At 44.6% G+C, this 16,034-nt stretch overlaps 1 protein-coding gene across 3 annotated transcripts in view; it reads left to right on the top strand.

Annotated features, from left to right (window-relative positions):
- The window catches only part of CDC25C (cell division cycle 25C), a 49,763-nt gene that overhangs the window by 4,252 nt on the left and 29,477 nt on the right, over window positions 1-16,034 (top strand). For all 3 annotated transcript variants that reach the window (XM_044280628.1, XM_044280626.1, XM_044280627.1), the window contains exons 2-4: window positions 1,239-1,469; window positions 3,581-3,672; window positions 7,974-8,019. In XM_044280628.1, the coding sequence (XP_044136563.1) occupies window positions 1,282-1,469; window positions 3,581-3,672; window positions 7,974-8,019 (326 nt within the window). In that variant the 5' untranslated portion in view covers window positions 1,239-1,281. The remainder of the gene's footprint in view (window positions 1-1,238; window positions 1,470-3,580; window positions 3,673-7,973; window positions 8,020-16,034) is intronic.

The following is a 16,034-nucleotide window of genomic DNA, read 5'->3' as shown; positions in this document are numbered from 1 at the left end:
CCCTGCAGCCACGTAGACAAAGATTGGCAGGGAGGGCAGTGTTATAGTGGAGGAGGATCAAACCGGTGAGTATAGGATGTCTTGTGTTTTTTTTTTTTTTTTTAACACATTCCCTGCCTTTTGGAGGTTGAACATCCCTTATAATGTTGAAGGTGTTCAGAAAGCTAAAAACAGATTTTTAAATGGACCTCTGGACCAAACATGAATGCCATACGTGTGCTCTCTGGTTTAATGAGGAAACTATTCACTCAAATGTAGTGCTGCAGCTCACCTCCATTCACTTCAATGGGGCTGAGCAGTGCCTAGGCCGTGTGACCAACGAATTTGACGTCAAATGGCCTAGGCAAAGCTGGAGAAGGCCTTGGTGCTACTGCAAGTGCTGGTGCTTTCTCAAACAGCTGATCCTGGGAGTCGGACCCCCACTGATCAGATATTGATGACTAAGGCCCCATGCACACGGCCGTGTTTCACAGCCGTGTGCGGGCCATGGAACCGCGGCCTGGATCCCTCCTGAGAGCAGGAGCGCACGGCGTCACTGGTTGCTATGACGCCGTGCGCTCCCTGCTGCCGGCACAGTACAGTAATACACTGGTATTGCCGGCACAGTAATAGTAATACACTGGTATAGATCATACCAGTGTATTACTGTACTGTGCCGGCAGCAGGGAGCGCACGGCGTCATAGCAACCAGTGACGCCGTGCGCTCCTGCTCTCAGGAGGGATCCAGGCCGCGGTTCCACGGCCCGCACACGGCTGTGAAACACGGCCGTGTGCATGGGGCCTTATCCAGAGAATAGGTCATCAGTTAAAAAAAAAAAAAAAAAATGCCAGTTTATTCAGATCCTAAAATTATTGGGGTCCTTGGCTCTCACTTTACAACGGCACTCAAACCCCCGACATCCCCCATCTCCCCAAACACACATTTACATATTTCAATAGTGCTTTTCTTCTGTGGTAAGTTTACTTGGGAGAACAGAGTGGAGAAGTTGTGGAGAAACCGTGAGCTGAACCTGGTCAGCTCCCTAGGTACAAGTCGGGCCATCAGAAATCTGATGGACAACCAAGGAAGCAAATGCAAAGTGACAGCACTCTGGTCCAGTGAAAAAAAATTAAAAATCCACTTCATATGTGTTTCAGGGTACACTACAATGATGCGACTAGGAGCTCAATATATTCTTGTAAATGGAGGTGATTGTGTAGACATGTTACATATCTGTTCATATATTCCTGTTTCGTAGAGCTCCAGCCCGCCAGGTTCTTTAAGAGTTGACGTGTGCAGCCATGGCGGACAATCACTCCATAACATCGGATGGCATAAAGTCCTCTTCTGGTCTTCATTTCCGTACAAGCTGTCGAATGATTTTAAATCTACTAAGAGACAAAGATACTTCTATGTTCTCTCCAGAGCAGCCATTAACACCAATCACCGACCTTGCTGTGGGCTTCAGTACCCTGAGTACACTCAGTGGGTAGGTATTTTAGACGTGCATCTAGACCTACTTTTTCTTGTGTTATACAATTTTAGTTTGCTGTAAGAAAAACTTGCGGTCGCACACAGCTGATGTTGTGACAACCCTTTTAACTCCTTTCCACACATTCATCTGTATGGGGCCACCAAAAAATGTGGCCAGCACACAGATGTCATCCGTGTGCTGTCCGGATCTGTGCGGCCATGTCGCAATTTATAGAACATGTCCTATTCTTGTCCATTTTGTGGACAGGAATAGACATTGTGACAATAGGGCCCGTGGAAAGTATGGGAGCACATAGCACGTATCTGTATATTGCAACCGCCAAACAGATATGTTTGTGTAAATGTAGCCTTAAAGGGGTATTACTATTTTGTATATTGGAGGGCATATTGCTAGCATATGCCCTCAATGCCTGATAAGTGCGAGTTCCAGAGGTGGGACCTACACCTGTCATTAGCACGGAGCCCACAAAGTGCAGGAGGATGCACCGCGCATGTGCGGCCGACAGCTATTCACTTCTATGGGATTGCCAAAAATAGGTGAACGTCGCGCTCTGCTTTATCCGGAAATCCCATTGAAATGATTGTGAAACGCACCGCACAAGCGTGGCCACCACTCCATTCACTTCTATAGGGCTTACGAAAATAGCCGAACAAGAGGTGGGGGCACATCCTTGCAATATGCCCCCCATGTCCAAAATGGGAATACTCCTTTAAAGGGGTTCTGTTACATCAGATCCTTTTTTATTTTATAGACAGTGTGAACTGCAACAGCGTGTCTAACCATCACATACCCTATATTTGTGTGTACTAGTGGCCTTCGTTTTCTGAATTAAAGGGGTATTCAGTTGTTAAAGGGTAACTGTCATATTTTTTTATTTGCTAGTTTATTAGTGCTAGGCATGTATACCTGAGTTAGTCTGTCAATGATTTCTAAAAGATCTGTAATTACCTTATAATAACAGATTTCATTAATGTCCCTTTCCACTGCTCCCTTAAAAGACCGTTGCTAGGACTTGTCTGTTTTCCCTTTAGTGTAAACAGAAGACAGAAGGGCGGTCCTTGAGTGAGGAGGCGTGCCTCTCAGTAATCCAATCTGATTGGCCGGCAGGGAGTATGTGAAGCTAGGGAAAACTGTTTTGGCAGAGGAGCTATCTTGAGAAGGTCCTCATATTGTAAATGTTTAAACAGCCATAACTAAGGGAAAAACTCAAGGAAAACAGTGGTATGTGAAGAAACTAAAGATTGCTTTATGCATAATGCTGCTGCAGCAACATATGCAAAAATCGATTTTATTTTTTATGAAAACGTGACTGTTATCCTTTTAAAGAGGACCTTTCATGGTTTTGTATTAATATTAATTACCTTTACTTGAGGGAGGGGACACCCTGCCTATGCTGCCACCCTGCCTGATATTTTTTTTTACAATATCGCTCCTGCGCAACCCCCTCCCCCCCTCCCTGCAGTTTTCGCTCTCAGTATGCTATGCCGCAATCCAATCAAAGCGGAGAACGTCCACAGCCAGGGAGAAGGTGAGATTTCTTTTTTCTCTCTGGCTGTGATGCTCTCTGCTGTGAGGGAGAAGGAGACTGCCATTGAGAAACCCTGGCGTCTCCTCCTCCCTGTACCGATACTCAGTATTAGCATACTGAGCGCGGAAAGTACAGGGGGGCACAGCGGGGTGCAGGAGTGGTATTTAAAAAAATCAGGCAGGGTCGCAGCATCAGCGGGGGGTACCCCCAACTAAGTAAAGGTATTATCTCAATTAATACAAAACCATGAAAGTCCTCTAAGTTTTCCACTGTCCACAGGATAGGTGATAGCTATTAGATATCAAGAACGGACGTCCCATACCCTTCGTACTCCCTTGAAATAAAAGGATTGGCAGGTCAGGTATGCAAACTGCTGCTCAATCCAGTCAATCTCTATAGGAGTTCCGGAGATAACCATACACTGTATTTGGCCGTCTCTGGAACTCTGGTTAAGCACGTGCTCAACCTCCTCCTATGCTGCTGCTTTGGACTGCAGTTTTATGGAAACTAACTAATAGAAGTGTGAACAGATCTGCAAACTGTGGCCCTAACTTTGTGACTATGCTTATTTGTGCAGTGAAACACCTAAACGTTGCTTGAACTTGTCCGATCTCAGTGGCGATGAAGTTGGATTGCAGAACTTTGTGTCGCCAGTTAAAATGCCAAAGGGTAAGACTTCTACACCTTTTATCTGTAATCTCTTTTTGCACTCTGTATCTAGCAAACATTTAAAGTGAAGCGGTCATTCACACATATGAGTGCTCTTCTAGTGGAAGGTGCTTTTAGTTAATAACGCATAGTCTATACATTTTCAAGTACCCTTTCTTGAGTTAAAAAGTATTATTGCTCAGTATGACCTTATTAGTAGCATAAAGAGGTATGGTACCCCCCACCCCCACCCCTCTAAAATTGTACATTTTGTTCAGGACTAACTAGGGGGATATATAGGGAGCTACAGCTGGGGTACTGCCAGTTAATTGTTACATGTGAGATTGGAAAAAGGTTATTAAACAAGAATTCAGTAAATGTGAATGGGACCAGGCCATGTACTATACCTGCTGTCTAAATAGTGGTCAAGAAAATACATATGTGCTTTATGTATGTGTCCACTTAAAGGGGTGTCCCACGAAAAATATTCTACAGTTTTCAAACCAGCACCTGGCTCTGAATACTTTTGTAAGGCCCCTTTCACACGGGCGAGTATTCCTTTCACACGGGCCTTTTTTTTTTTTTTCACACACGGTTGCTAGGAGACGATCGGGATGGAGACCCGATCATTATTATTATTTTCCCTTATAACATGGTTATAAGGGAATATAATAGCAATCTGATTATAGAATGCATAGTAAAATAGCGCTGGAGGGGTTAAAAAAAATAAAAATAAAAAATATTTAACTCGCCTTAGTCCACTTGATCGCGCTGCCCGGCATCTCGTCTGTCTCCTTTGCTGAACAGGACCTGTGGTGACGTCACTCCGGTCATCACATGTTCCATCACATGATCTTTTACCATGGTGATGGATCATGTGATGACCGGAGTGACGTCACCACAGGTCCTGTTCAGCAAAGGAGACAGAAGAGATGCCGGGCAGCGCGATCAAGTGGACTAAGGCGAGTTAAATTATTTTTCTTTTAAACCCATCCAGCCCTATTTTACTATACAGGGAGTGCAGAATTATTAGGCAAATGAGTATTTTGACCACATCATCCTCTTTATGCATGTTGTCTTACTCCAAGCTGTATAGGCTCGAAAGCCTACTACCAATTAAGCATATTAGGTGGTGTGTGGTCTAATGACATCAACACCCTATATCAGGTGTGCATAATTATTAGGCAACTTCCTTTCCTTTGGCAAAATGGGTCAAAAGAAGGACTTGACAGGCTCAGAAAAGTCAAAAATAGTGAGATATCTTGCAGAGGGATGCAGCACTCTTAAAATTGCAAAGCTTCTGAAGCGTGATCATCGAACAATCAAGCGTTTCATTCAAAATAGTCAACAGGGTCGCAAGAAGCGTGTGGAAAAACCAAGGCGCAAAATAACTGCCCATGAACTGAGAAAAGTCAAGCGTGCAGCTGCCAAGATGCCACTTGCCACCAGTTTGGCCATATTTCAGAGCTGCAACATCACTGGAGTGCCCAAAAGCACAAGGTGTGCAATACTCAGAGACATGGCCAAGGTAAGAAAGGCTGAAAGACGACCACCACTGAACAAGACACACAAGCTGAAACGTCAAGACTGGGCCAAGAAATATCTCAAGACTGATTTTTCTAAGGTTTTATGGACTGATGAAATGAGAGTGAGTCTTGATGGGCCAGATGGATGGGCCCGTGGCTGGATTGGTAAAGGGCAGAGAGCTCCAGTCCGACTCAGAAGCCAGCAAGGTGGAGGTGGAGTACTGGTTTGGGCTGGTATCATCAAAGATGAGCTTGTGGGGCCTTTTCGGGTTGAGGATGGAGTCAAGCTCAACTACCAGTCCTACTGCCAGTTTCTGGAAGACACCTTCTTCAAGCAGTGGTACAAGAAGAAGTCTGCATCCTTCAAGAAAAACATGATTTTCATGCAGGACAATGCTCCATCACACGCGTCCAAGTACTCCACAGCGTGGCTGGCAAGAAAGGGTATAAAAGAAGAAAATCTAATGACATGGCCTCCTTGTTCACCTGATCTGAACCCCATTGAGAACCTGTGGTCCATCATCAAATGTGAGATTTACAAGGAGGGAAAACGGTACACCTCTCTGAACAGTGTCTGGGAGGCTGTGGTTGCTGCTGCACGCAATGTTGATGGTGAACAGATCAAAACACTGACAGAATCCATGGATGGCAGGCTTTTGAGTGTCCTTGCAAAGAAAGGTGGCTATATTGGTCACTGATTTGTTTTTGAATGTCAGAAATGTATATTTGTGAATGTTGAGATGTTATATTGGTTTCACTGGTAAAAATAAATAATTGAAATGGGTATATATTAGTTTTTTGTTAAGTTGCCTAGTAATTATGCACAGTAATAGTCACCTGCACACACAGATATCCCCCTAAAATAGCTAAAACTAAAAACAAACTAAAAACTACTTCCAAAAATATTCAGCTTTGATATTAATGAGTTTTTTGGGTTCATTGAGAACATGGTTGTTGTTCAATAATAAAATTAATCCTCAAAAATACAACTTGCCTAATAATTCTGCACTCCCTGTACATTCTGTAGTCAGAATGCTATTATTTTCCCTTTTAACCATGTTATAAGGGAAAATAATACAATCTTCAGAACACTGATCCCAAGCCCGAACTTCTGTGAATTTTCTCACGTGCGTGCAAAACGAATGACTATGTTTTGCACTCGCGCGGAAAAATCGTGGATGTTCCCGCAACGCCCGTCTGTAAGAGGCCTAATTGCATGTAATTAAAAATTTTGCATCGCCACTGAGGTACTCAATAAAATCTGTGTATGCTGTGTACTGTATGATGTCTGATTTTCATTTTTTACATTAGTAATGGGATAACCCCTTTAAGATGAATACAATTTCCCCCTGGAGTACATCATTATGGTGTAAAGAGTGTGGCCTGCCTGCAGGCTTGCTACACGTGCTTTGGATTGGGGGATGGGAGGTACTCCCTTCACTGCAGGTGATCCTCTTAAATTTGAGAATATATAGCCTGCCATGAGAGGGGAGATGGGTAGTCATGCATATTTTAGAAACACGTAAAGGTTCCTCATTGTCATGCTCTATCTGGTCCCTAAGATTGGGTAAATTAAATACAGAGTAAATACTTGGCAATATGAGAGAAGATTATGGAATCGGCAGTCGCAGAAGGCAATTTATCAGAATAGATGGAAATCGTGAACTAGGGCAAAGTCACTAATAGGTAATTGTATGCCGCTGGATTGGGTATAAATTTTGAATCAGAAATGAATGAAAATCAGAATTCGTATAGTACATCACAGTCTTTCTAACCAAGCTAGAACCAGCCCTGTACCTCACATGGATCCAGAGATCTCCCCATTCAATGCTCTGCTAGATTTATATCAATCTGACAGCTCAGGGGCGTTTCTTTTCTGCTGCAGCTCAGGGGGCGTGTCCAGCTCTCCCTATCCCAGCTCAGGGGGCGTGTCCATGCTCTCCCTATCACACCTCAGGAGGCAGCTGAAGGATGAAACTGAGCATGTGCGGCCTTCTCAGTGAGCAGGACAACGAAATAATAAAAAACAAACTGCAGGTGGCGCTATACAGATACATTTTATTGAATAACTCAGTGGCTATGCTAAATGTTTAGTTACATGTAATTACAAAAGTATTCAGATCCAGGTGCTGGCTTGAAAACCTCTAGAATGTTTTTCATGGGACAACCCCTTTTAAGTTTTTTTCTGCCTAGTTTGATGCAAGTAAATGGGGTTCTATTTTAGAAGTGTCAAAATAGTGGTGCAGGAATTCATAAATAGGACATTCGGACTGAACACCCATTTTACCAATGCAGTAGGCCCAACTGCATCACTTTTTAGCCTTCAAGGTTTCTTGAGCAAGACCTGTTACTTTTACAATAGAGGCGGCAAACTGATCTTAACCTGATGCTTGACTAAACAGTCTACATGTCTAAAGCCTCTTCATTTGCGGTACAGCCTTCTGTTCCAGCATAGAATGGCGGGAATCGGCCGGACAAAAAGCATTGCATGCAGCACTTTTTTTTTCTGGCCGATACCCGGCATGATGGTTGGGTAGCAACCAGATAATAGTTAATGGGATCAGCAGGCATTCCGGGAACATCCAGCAGAAAAACTATCTTCAGCCAGAATATAGTACTTGGTAAGAATTGTATGATGCTGTACCTGCTCCAACAAAGTTTCTTTGAGGTACTGGAGAAGTGGTGGTTTTATGAGAGTAGAACCATTTCCTGATAGTAATAAGGCTTAGATTCCACTTTTTATTCTGTGATGATGATTTCTTCTTTTTTTCTTTCCCTGTTTTTCTTTATATACAGAAAGAGGAGACCCTACAAATTCCATGTGCAACCACCCTGAGGACTTGTGAGTAATCGTGCAAATGTACTGCATAATGGCTTCTGGATAAAAGTGGTCATACAGGTTAGGTAGCTGTCTGACAAATGAGCGTATGGCCAACAGCTATTCCTCCCATTGCCAATATGCATGCACACTGAACTTGGCCGAGTGTGCATATTCTATCAGTGAGGAGAGGGGAATAAGCTGGAAATGTTAAAGGGGGTTGTCTCACTTCAGCAAATGGCATTTCTCACTTCTCGTCTTTACACACCTTTTCCCCTACCCATGACTGCACTCATACGACTAGGACCTCCTGTCCTCCTTTATGGCCAAAGCAAAGTCATTTAGGAGCAACAATACAGACAAAGTCTATACAGTTACGGACTTTATTAACTGCAGAAGCATGGGTTTGGTCTACAAAATCACATGTGAATGTGGAAAGGAATATGTCGGGAAGACTGGTAGGGAGCTGAGGAGAAGAATATGAGAGCATTTGAGCGACATAAGGAATGACAGAGACACATCGGTGGCACGACATGTGAACACCGAACATGAAGGCAGATTGGACTGTCTTTCCTTTTCTGGAATTGAAAAAATCAAGCCAGGAATAAGACGGAGTGATTTTGATAAGAGCATCCTGCAATGTGAAGCCAAATGGATCTTCTATCTTAAAACGGTCCATCCATCCGGTTTAGGCTACTTTCACACTAGCGTTCGATCGGATCCGTTCTGAACGGATCCGATCATATTAATGCAGACGGAGGCTCCGTTCAGTACGGATCCGTCTGCATTAATAACTTAGAAAAAATTCTAAGTGTGAAAGTAGCCTGAGCGGATCCGTTCAGACTTTCAATGTAAAGTCAATGGGGGACGGATCCGCTTGAAGATTGAGCCATATGGTGACATCTTCAAGCGGATCCGTTCCCATTGACTTACATTGTAAGTCTGGACGGAGCCGCACGGCCAGGCGGACAGCTGAACGCTGCAAGCAGCGTTCAGCTGTCCGCCTGTCCGTGCGGAGGCGAGCGGAGCGGAGGCTGAACGCCGCCAGACTGATGCAGTCTGAGCGGATCCGCTCCATTCAGACTGCATCAGGGCTGGACGGAGGCGTTAGGGTCCGCTCGTGAGCTCCTTCAAACGGAGCTCATGAACGGACCTATGAACGCTAGTGTGAAAGTAGCCTAAAATGAACAACAGAATTATTGCTGCTTTCTGTGACCTGAGTCGCAAAAAAAGGTGAATTAGGATGGATGTGATCCGAGCCAGGTCCCCCCTTGTATCGTAGGTGGCCATAAATTGGGCGCATGGGACGTGATGGTGGACATGGTCGGAAAACTCATAGCGGCAATTTGTTAATATAATGCGGTCACCTGATTTAGTCCCCCTTGGGCCAGATGTCGTCTCATCCAAATGATGAGCGCATGGGATCTGATGGTGGAATTGTAATATCCCAAAGCATGCACTCCAGCTGACATGGTCCAGGCTCCCTGGCCCAGTTACTGGCCGGCATTTGGAGTAGTGCGGTCTGTGTGTGGCTGTCCTGCCAATTTAACCACCTCCCGTCCGCCCATAGACTATAAACGTCCGGGAGGTGGATCTCTATCTCCTAATGGACGTTTTAAAACGTCCTTTCAGAGATCGCAGCTGCACGCTAATCGTGCAGCTTCTGATCGGGTTGCCTGCTGTCAGTGACTGCAGGGCAACCCAGAGAGAAGGCAGGGACAGTTCCCAGGTGTCCCTGCCTTCTGGATCGCTGCATACACAGGGCTCACCGAGCGCTGTGTATGCAGAGCAGGAAGCGCTATGCGCTTCCTGTTCCAGCCCGGCGGTCATGTGACCACCGGGACCGGAGAGTGCAGGAGCTGTGTGAGGTCTTTCACAGACCTCTATCAGCCCTGCTCTGAGGCTGTACAGCGCAGTATTTCGCTGTACAGCCTCTCTGGGGGGGTGCATTTCTCCTGTAACTGGGGCTACTATGTCAGCCCCAGTTACAGGAGAAATCAACAGTGAAAAAAAAAGAAAAAGTGAAGTAAATGTCCCCCAGAGGTCTTGTATGACCTTATGGGGGATGAAAAGTGTAAAATAAAAAAATAAATAAATAAAGGGTTGAAAAAATAAAATAAAATAAAGTTTCACATGTAAAAAAAAAAGTCCCCAAGTAAGGAATAAAAAAAAATTATAAAATAAAATAGACATATTTGGTATTGCCGCGTCCGTAAAAACCAGCTCTATAAAAATATCACATGACCTAACCCCTCGGGTGAACACTGTAAAAAAAAATAAAAATAAAACCGTGTCAAAACAAGCAATTTTTGTCACCTTACATCACAAAAGGTGCAACACCAAGTGATCAAAAACGCGTATGTCCTACAAAATGGTACCAATAAAACCTTCACCTCATCCTGCAAAAAATGAGCCCCTACATAAGAAAATCTCTCAAAAAATAAAAAAACTATAGCTCTTAGAACATGGAGACACTAAAACATCACTTTTTTTGGTTTCAAAAATGCTATTATTGTGTAAAACTTTAATAAATCAGAAAAAGTATACATATTAGGTATCGCCACGTCCGTAACAATCTGCTCTATAAAAATGTCACTTGACTGAACCCCCTCAGGTGAACGCTGTAAAAATAAATAAATAGAAACTGTGCTAAAACAACCAATTTTTTGGTCACCTTGCCCCATAAAGTGTTATGATGAATGATCAAAAAATCATATGTACCCAAAAATAGTACTAATAAAACTAGCATCTTATCCCCTAGTTTCCAAAATGGGGTAACTTCTTGGGAGTTTCTACTGTAAGGGTCCATCAGGGGGCTTCAAATGGGACATGGCATCTAAAAACCATGTGGAGTTCATTTTCTTCTACGCCCTGCCGTGTGCCCATACAGCAGTTTATGACCACATGTGGGGTGTTTCTGTAAACCGCAGAATCTGGGTAATAAATATTGAGTTTTGTTTGGCTGTTAACCATCGATGTGTTAAAGAAAAAATTTGATTAAAATGGAAAATCTGCCAAAAAAGTGAAATTGAAAAATTTGATCTCCATTTTCCTTTAATTCTTGTGGAACGCCTAAAGGGTTAACAAAGTTTGTAAAAATCTGTTTTGAATACCTTGAGGGGTGTAGTTTCTACAATGAGGTCATTTATGGGGGTATCCACTATGTAGGCCCCACAAAGTGACTTCAGACCTGAACTGGTCCTTAAAAAGTGGGTTTTGGCAATTTTCTTAAAAATTAGAAGAATTGCTTCTAAACTTCTAAGCCTTCTAACATCCTAAAAAAATAAAATGGCATTTCCAAAATGATGCCAACATAAAGTAGACATATGGGTAATGTTAAGTAATAAATATTTTATGAGGTATCACTTTTTGTTTTAAAAGCAGAGAAATTGAAATTTAGAAAATTGCGAATTTTTCTAATTTTTGGGTAAATTTGGGATTTTTTCATAAATAAAGGAGAAATATTTTGACTAAAATTTATGACTATCATGAAGTACAATGTGTCACGAGAAAACAATCTCTGAATGACTTGGATGGATAAATAAAGGCGTTCCAAAGTTATTACCACATAAAGTGAGATATGTCAGTTTTGCAAAATTAGGCCTGGTCAGGAAGGGGGCAAATGGCCCAGATGGCAAGTGGTTAAATCCGCAATGCGATTGTGCATATATACAAAGAGCAGGCAAGTTATCATTTGCCTTGAAACGGGGCCGAGTGTCACGAGCCCAGAGGTTGCTATGCAACTGGCAATGCTCTGACTCAGGCCCTGACCTCACTTCCGGTTCAGCCTGCATCACGTGACATTGACTTCCGGCCCGGTGGAACGCACGCGAGCGGCGTGCGTTCCACATGGAATAACAAGCTTCCTAAGAAATTCGGACAGGTGAGGCCAATAATCATGGGGGGCGTACACATACTGGGAGTAGGGGTATATTAGGAGGCAGCTAAGAACCACTCAATGCTCACCCAAATCACTGTTATTTGTGGTGAGACATGGACTGACATGGGACACTTCCCCTGTAACAGTAAGGATAAGAGTTACCCATCATCTTGTCCGAGGATACGAGGCCAAAATCGCCTTGATCTCCAGTAAGTAAACTGAGGCTGCTGATAAGCCACTATACATGCGGTGCTCAGATATCTGTGACCTATATTTAGTGTTTGTTTGTAATTTCTATTTGTAGTTGCCCTGGAATATATATGTGAAGTCCCCTGATGATGTCTGGAAAAGACAGAAACATGGCATGTAGGGCGCTGTAGTTAGGGCTTGATAGAACTTTAGACCCATACTGAGGGAAAGGTTCGGTGTGGGGTCGCCCCTGTCGGGGCGGGTGCTGCATTGTGGTAGGCAGGCTATAAGAACAGCCCCTTGGCCCCTAGACAGGCAGGAAATCCATAATAGGGTGTTTCAGGAGCTAATACCGTGCCAATTACCACATCAGCACCTGCTCACACCGGTCCAATACCGTGCCAATTACCACATCAGCACCTGGTCACACCGGTCCAAGGTAACACCACTGCCAGGACCATCCTCCATGGTCGTGGACCCCGCCCAGACGAGGTGAGATCCACCCTTTTCTCATTTCATTTTAATAATATATGAATTGATACAGTGGAGGAGATTGTTGTTGTTGTTGTTGTTGTCAATGTCGTCTCTCACCCAGTGTGATATACTATTTTAAATGACCTAGTAAAGGTTACGTTTTATTGAATCCCAGTTTACAATATTTTTCTGCTATATTTGGGTGTAATTACATACCACGTACACATACTTGTAGAGGTGGTATAATTAATTAATTTTTACTTCTCCGGATAGGAGGTACCTGAGGAGCTCTGGCTCCTACCGTTGCTTGGTTCTCACCTCGGGAGGCTGGGAAGGTCCGGATCTATTGCACCGAAAAGGGACCTATCCCTGGCGGCTTCAGTCTCCTGGGGGAGCCGCTGCCTGAACCTGCTCATCCTCCTGCCTCCTCCCAAGCAACATTAGGGAGCCGCTGTGGCCGTGTTCAGGCGGCTCCCGGTCCATTGCAGTGGGGTGCCTGGTGTCCTGCTTCTAAGATGGCATCGCGCACTTCTCTGGCATTCTGCACATGCGTGACGGGACGGCCCCTTCCGGCTCAATGATGTATTTCTGGGCACCGGGCCGGAAAAGGTGTGGGTATCCTCATTCTTTGGATTAGGTGTTTTTGAGCCTATGGTTAAAAGGAGCCGAGGCGCATTTTATAAGTTGGCAGCAGGAGAAGGCAGCCAGCCTATGTCAAGCATGTATAGTTAAGTTGGTTATGGAGGAGTCTCACAGCTTATCCAGAAATATTAAGGCCTTGGTACGGTCAGAAGTTAATTGCAATACCCAGTCCCCATAGCTCTGTGTGCTTGTCCTCAGCTCTATACACAAAATTCCGGTGACAGGTTCCCTTTAAATCTTCTACTAAATCACTCGGAGTCGCCCAAGATCTCCAGAAAGGTCTACCTATAATAAGGACTCTGATTTGGATTTTTCTGGGGAGGACGAGGATAGAGAATCCGGCCAGGCCTCATCAGATGATTTCTTCTCTACGGATGAGGATTCAGCGGGGAGGGCTCTTTTTCCACCAGAAGATACTGAGCTTTTACTTAAAGCCGTTAAAACCACCATGCAATTAGAGGATGTAAAACAACCTATTGCTGACCAGGTTTTTGAGGGTCTCTGCCCTAAAATGCAGTTTTCCCCGTTAATAAAAATATGGAAGCCCTTATCAGAAAAGAATGAAAAAATCCTGATAGAAAATTTTTCATTTCTAATTCTGTAAAAAGAAAATATCCATTTGAGGAGTCGGTAGCGGGTGTCAGGGACTGGGCCCCCACGGTAGATGCCCCGGTGGCTAAAATAGCCCAAAAATCTTCTCTACCATTTAATGACTTAGGCTGCTTAGGAGATCCGTCTATCTTGGACGTGCTTGGGAGCCTGCTTCAACGCGTCTTAGACCGGCCATTGCCGCCTCTTGGGTCTCCAGGTCCTTAAGGCTTTGGTTAGATCAGCTGGAGTCACATATTAGGATAAAAGACCTAGAGAGAATTTACTATCTTCCCTCCCTACCTTTTCTAAAGCCGGAGACTTACTGGCGGATGCCTTTACTGATGTGATCCGTTTTTCTGCCAGAGCAGCTTCCATGACTAATGCAGCTATCTGGCTTAAAGGGAGTCTGTCACCACATTTTGACATTATAGACTGCTTACATAGCCTTCTGGCATAACTTTTTAGATGAATCAAATGGTACCTTTGTTGCGTTCTTCTGCGGTTCACCTGCGGCAAAAACTGGCTTTTATTCATATGTAAATGAGGGCTCGCAGGAGCCCAGGGGCGGCGTTTACTTCTTTGGAGCCCAGGCTGCTCATTCTCTTTTGTGTTAATATCCCTGCCCCAGCATCTGCATCTGCCTCTGCCCGCCCTTCTCATGACTTGCGTCCTTCTCTCCCAGCGAAATCCCGCTCCTGCGCTCTGCCTCGCTTGGCCGGGGCATGTGCACTACGATGCCCACTGTGGGCACAGCATCGCTGTAGCTACTGCGCATGCTCCGGCCAATGGCGCATACCTAGCTGCAAGGAGGCGGATCAGAGTTGCGCAGGAGAAGAGGAGGGCATCAAAATGCGCATGCCTCGGCCAAGCGAGGCAGAGCGCAGGTGCGGGGTTTCGCTGGGAGAGGAGGAGGATGCATGGAAGAGAAGGGCGGGCAGAGGCTGGGATAGTAACAAAAGAGGCAGAGCAGCCTGGGCTCCAAAAGTTAACGCTGCCCCTGGGCTCTTGCAAGCCCTCATTTACATATCAGTAAAAAAATCAGTTTTTGCCGCAGGTGAACCGCAGAAGAACGCAACAAAGGTACAATTTTATTCATTTTAAGTTATACCAGAACGCTATGTAAGCGGTCTGTAATGTTTAAAGAGTACCTTTCACCTGAAAATGCAAGTTAAACTAAAGATATACCCTTACTTGCCGGCCCCCGGTGGTGCTTATTCAGTTGTTCATTTTGCACTCTGTGTCCCTGTTTGTCTGCGGTGCCCCCCACAATATTTCCCGCCTTCTATGCTAATGAGCCATTCGGCTCAATTGGGCAGGCCTGCAAAAGTTCTCCTGGGCGTATCTTTCTTCTCCCTGGCATGGAGCGCATCCAATCAGCGCGCTCTGCTCTTAGCCAGGGTGATGAAGCTCCAGTTCTCGCGAGATTCGCGAGAACTGGAGCGATTTTATCCATTCTGAGCGGCGAGAATCTCGCGAGAACTGGAGCTTCTTCTCCCTGGCTAAGAGCGGAGCACGCTGATTGGATGCGCTGCGTGCCAGGGAGGAGAAAGACACGCCCGGGAGAACTGCAAAAATCCGGAAAGAAGAAATGCTTTGGAGTTAGAAGTTTACTCCCTCTTGGATAAAGCGGTAATTTGCCTGGTTCCCAAAACAGAGAGGGGCAAAGTGTTCCATTCAGAGTGTTTTTTAAATCTAAAATAAAATTGAACAAATCTCTGGTATACAAACCATTTCGTATGGAGATGATAAAATCGACTGTAAATCTCCTCTTACAGGATTGCTGAATGGCAAGCTTGGATTTGGAGGATGCATATTACCATGTTCCAATCCATGCTTCCTCCCAAAAGTTTTTAAGAACAGTAGTCTGGGTCCTGGGAGAGTTACTGCATCTCCAATACAGAGCGCTGCCCTTTGGGGTTTCTCAGGCTCCCAGAGTCTTTACCAAAGTAGTAGCAGCAGAAGTAGCTGCTTTTGGAATTCAGCTGGACTCCCGTCTGCAAATAAGTTTTCTTCCGCTTCCAAGGAAGGAGTCAATCAGGGAACAAGTATGGTCAGTCTTCCTTTCTTACCAGTGTACTTTCAGGGAAGCAATGGCAGAACTTGGGCAGATGACATCAGCGATTCCAGCAGTACCTTATGCACAGATCCACTCCAGAGAGCTTCCAGCAAACATCCTAAAATCATGGGACGGCTACCCTTATTCCTTGGATCAGAGTTTCCACCTTTCTTCAAAGACCAGACTCCCTGTTGTGGTGGACAATTT

Source organism: Bufo gargarizans, chromosome 2, assembly GCF_014858855.1.
Source record: "Bufo gargarizans isolate SCDJY-AF-19 chromosome 2, ASM1485885v1, whole genome shotgun sequence".
NCBI classification, from domain to species: Eukaryota; Metazoa; Chordata; class Amphibia; order Anura; family Bufonidae; genus Bufo; species Bufo gargarizans.
Note: the sequence above shows the minus strand (reverse complement) of the source record. Positions and strands in the feature narration are given on the sequence as shown.